The sequence below is a fragment of the Gekko japonicus genome, unplaced genomic scaffold (genome assembly GCF_001447785.1).
Source record: "Gekko japonicus isolate JY-2015 unplaced genomic scaffold, Gekko_japonicus_V1.1 scaffold1855, whole genome shotgun sequence".
Taxonomy (NCBI): domain Eukaryota; kingdom Metazoa; phylum Chordata; class Lepidosauria; order Squamata; family Gekkonidae; genus Gekko; species Gekko japonicus.
Window position 1 is genome coordinate 204,181 of NW_015176508.1, and position 2,517 is coordinate 206,697.

Sequence of the window (2,517 nt, forward strand, 5' to 3'; positions counted from 1 at the left end):
ACAGTCTCCAGAGCGTGGGGATGGGTCCTTTGGGGTGGTCCAAAGATTATTTTGGGGTGCAGCCTGGCCCCAGGGTCTGCTTGTGTGATTGTCCTAGGGGCACTGCCCTTTGGAGCAGCTGGCACCAGAACTGTGCTTTGGACCAGGATACAGCATATGTCCCCTCGAAGGGGAGAGTCCTGTGAATGTGGGGGTATATGATATGTGGTGGTCCAGATCTTATTTTGGGGTTCAGAGCTTTACAACTCACTCTCCTTAGTGTTTCTGAATAGGGCTGCCAAGTGGGCCCGGGGGGTGGGGAAACCCCCACTTTGGAGGCCCGATTTCCGCCGCGGCGGAATCGGGCCCTGGGGGGAACTCCGCCCCTTGAAGCTGCGTCACCAGAGGTTGCTCACATTGGGGGCGTGGCCCAGATCGTCGGGGAGGAAACCATATGGTTTCCCCCCCCCGATGATCTGAGTCACGCCCCCAATGTGAGCAACGTAGCACGTCACTTCTGGTGATGTGCTGGTGGCGCGCACACGCACCAACAAGGAGCTCCCGGAGCGCAACGAGGCTCCTCCGCCGGGCAAGGTAAGACCACTTGGCAACCCTATTTCTGAATGACTAAACGAATAAGTAACGAATAAGGAATGAATAAGGAAGTGCGAATAAGGAACCAACTTCGGCCTCCTAACTCAAAACACCTTTTGACTCATCAGATGTTATAAGGACATAGCTGGAGGGCAGAATTCTGCTGAGGAATTTTACTGAGTTACTGAGTCTTGCAAGAACTTTGACAAAGAAATACTGATGACTCAAAACTGCGATAGATAATGTGGGCACACCTTCCCCGTTCACTTATTACATGCAATTAAGAGAACACAGAGAGCAAGAAGTACCCGAAGAACACTTTTCCTTTTCGTAAGTAGAGCTTGTTCTCTGCAGAATTATGTAGCTTCAATTATACTGCATCGATACTTTGTGGGTGGGGGAGATTAATTGGAATAATTCAACATAGCGCCATATGGAAGCAATCCTTACTATCTTGGACTAACACAACAACAGAGTCTACGTATCAAAGTCTGTTTTGCTTGCCAGTTTAAGGCTAATTCTGGACAAAGACATTTTTAAGGGCCAGCCCTGGTTGGTACTTGGATGGGAGACCCCCCCCCCAGGAACCCCAGGGTGGCTACGCAGAGGCAGCCCATGGCAAACCACCTCTGTTCCTCTCTTGATTTGGAAACCCCAGGAGGGGTTGCCACAAGTCAGTTGAGACTGGATGGCAATTTACATTCACACAGAGGTGCCAGACACAACCAGAGGGAAGCATTTTGATTTGAGATAGTCATTGTTCACTAAGCTCCAAAATAAAAAAGGAACTCTACAGCAGGGAAATGTGGCAATGGTCCTGCCCCATGAGCATACCCATCTAAAATTGCCTTTAAGGAAATTCTTATTTCTTGTTTGCTGATTAAAAGAAAGAGAAATGTTCTTTGGTGGAAAGATGCCATGACGTTTTGCTAAAATCTTTGCCAGACATCTCCATTGCTGTCTGCTTTAACCAAAGCACCCCTATGCCACGGTGTGTACCTGTCTTGTTGGGCAGCAGCGGGCAAGTGCTCCAGGGCAGGGGCTCTTGGAAGGAGTTGAAGAAATACCACATCACCCAGGCAATGATGGTGTTGTAGTACAAACCGACAAAGAAAGAGACCAGTAATGCCGTTACACCTATAGGAAGAACAGAGAATACACTTTAGGCCGCTCTGGTAACTTCTCATCGAACGCTGGCACACCTACAAACACACGCACGCGTGCGCACACTCACCCCCCACCCCACAGCCTGCTTATTGTGTAGTGGGTTGAACGCGTGTCGAAACCACTGAGACCGATGTAGTACTCAGCATGGGGCTGGCGGTCAGCGGACACAACACTGCTGGTGCTGTCTTTGCAGACAGGGGTTAAGCTGGGGATCAGAGTTGGTCTCCGGCTACGCAACAGAGCCATGTTTGGAAGTGCTCCTGCTGCATGAGATGACTCCCATGCACACAGAGACAGACACGCTCTCCTCCCTTCCCCACAATGTTAGAATCAGAATGAGCATCAGCCCATGAAGTTGATTGGCAGGAGACTCAACACAGACAAAAGGAAGCTCCACCTCATGCAGTGGGGTTCTTGACCTGCAAGCAGTGAGGTTTGGAGATGGCCACTGTCTTCGATGGATTCCAAATGGATTCCCAAAGTCCATCATTGGCTTCTGGCCACGATAGCTGAATGGGGCCTTCGGGTTCAGAGGCAGAATGTGTCTGATTGTCAGATGCTGGGGGGAGAGTAAGAAGGAGGGGGGCTGTTTTCTCCCCTTTCTGTGCTTCCCCGTGACATCTGACTAGCCACTGCTGGACTCAATAAACCACTGATTTGATCCATCATGGCTAATCTATGTCCATGTCAGTAGGAAAGAGCAAGAGTCCAGGAGCACCTGAAAGACTGACAAAATTTGTGGCAGGGGAGGAGCTTTCATGGGTCACTGCTGACTTC

General features: G+C 50.2%; 1 protein-coding gene across 1 annotated transcript in view; it reads right to left on the reverse strand.

Moving 5' to 3' along the window:
• The window catches only part of SLC6A19 (solute carrier family 6 (neutral amino acid transporter), member 19), a 31,526-nt gene that overhangs the window by 20,850 nt on the left and 8,159 nt on the right, over positions 1 to 2,517 (reverse strand). The window contains exon 3 of the mRNA XM_015427342.1: positions 1,573 to 1,710. Within this exon, the coding sequence (XP_015282828.1) occupies positions 1,573 to 1,710 (138 nt within the window). The remainder of the gene's footprint in view (positions 1 to 1,572; positions 1,711 to 2,517) is intronic.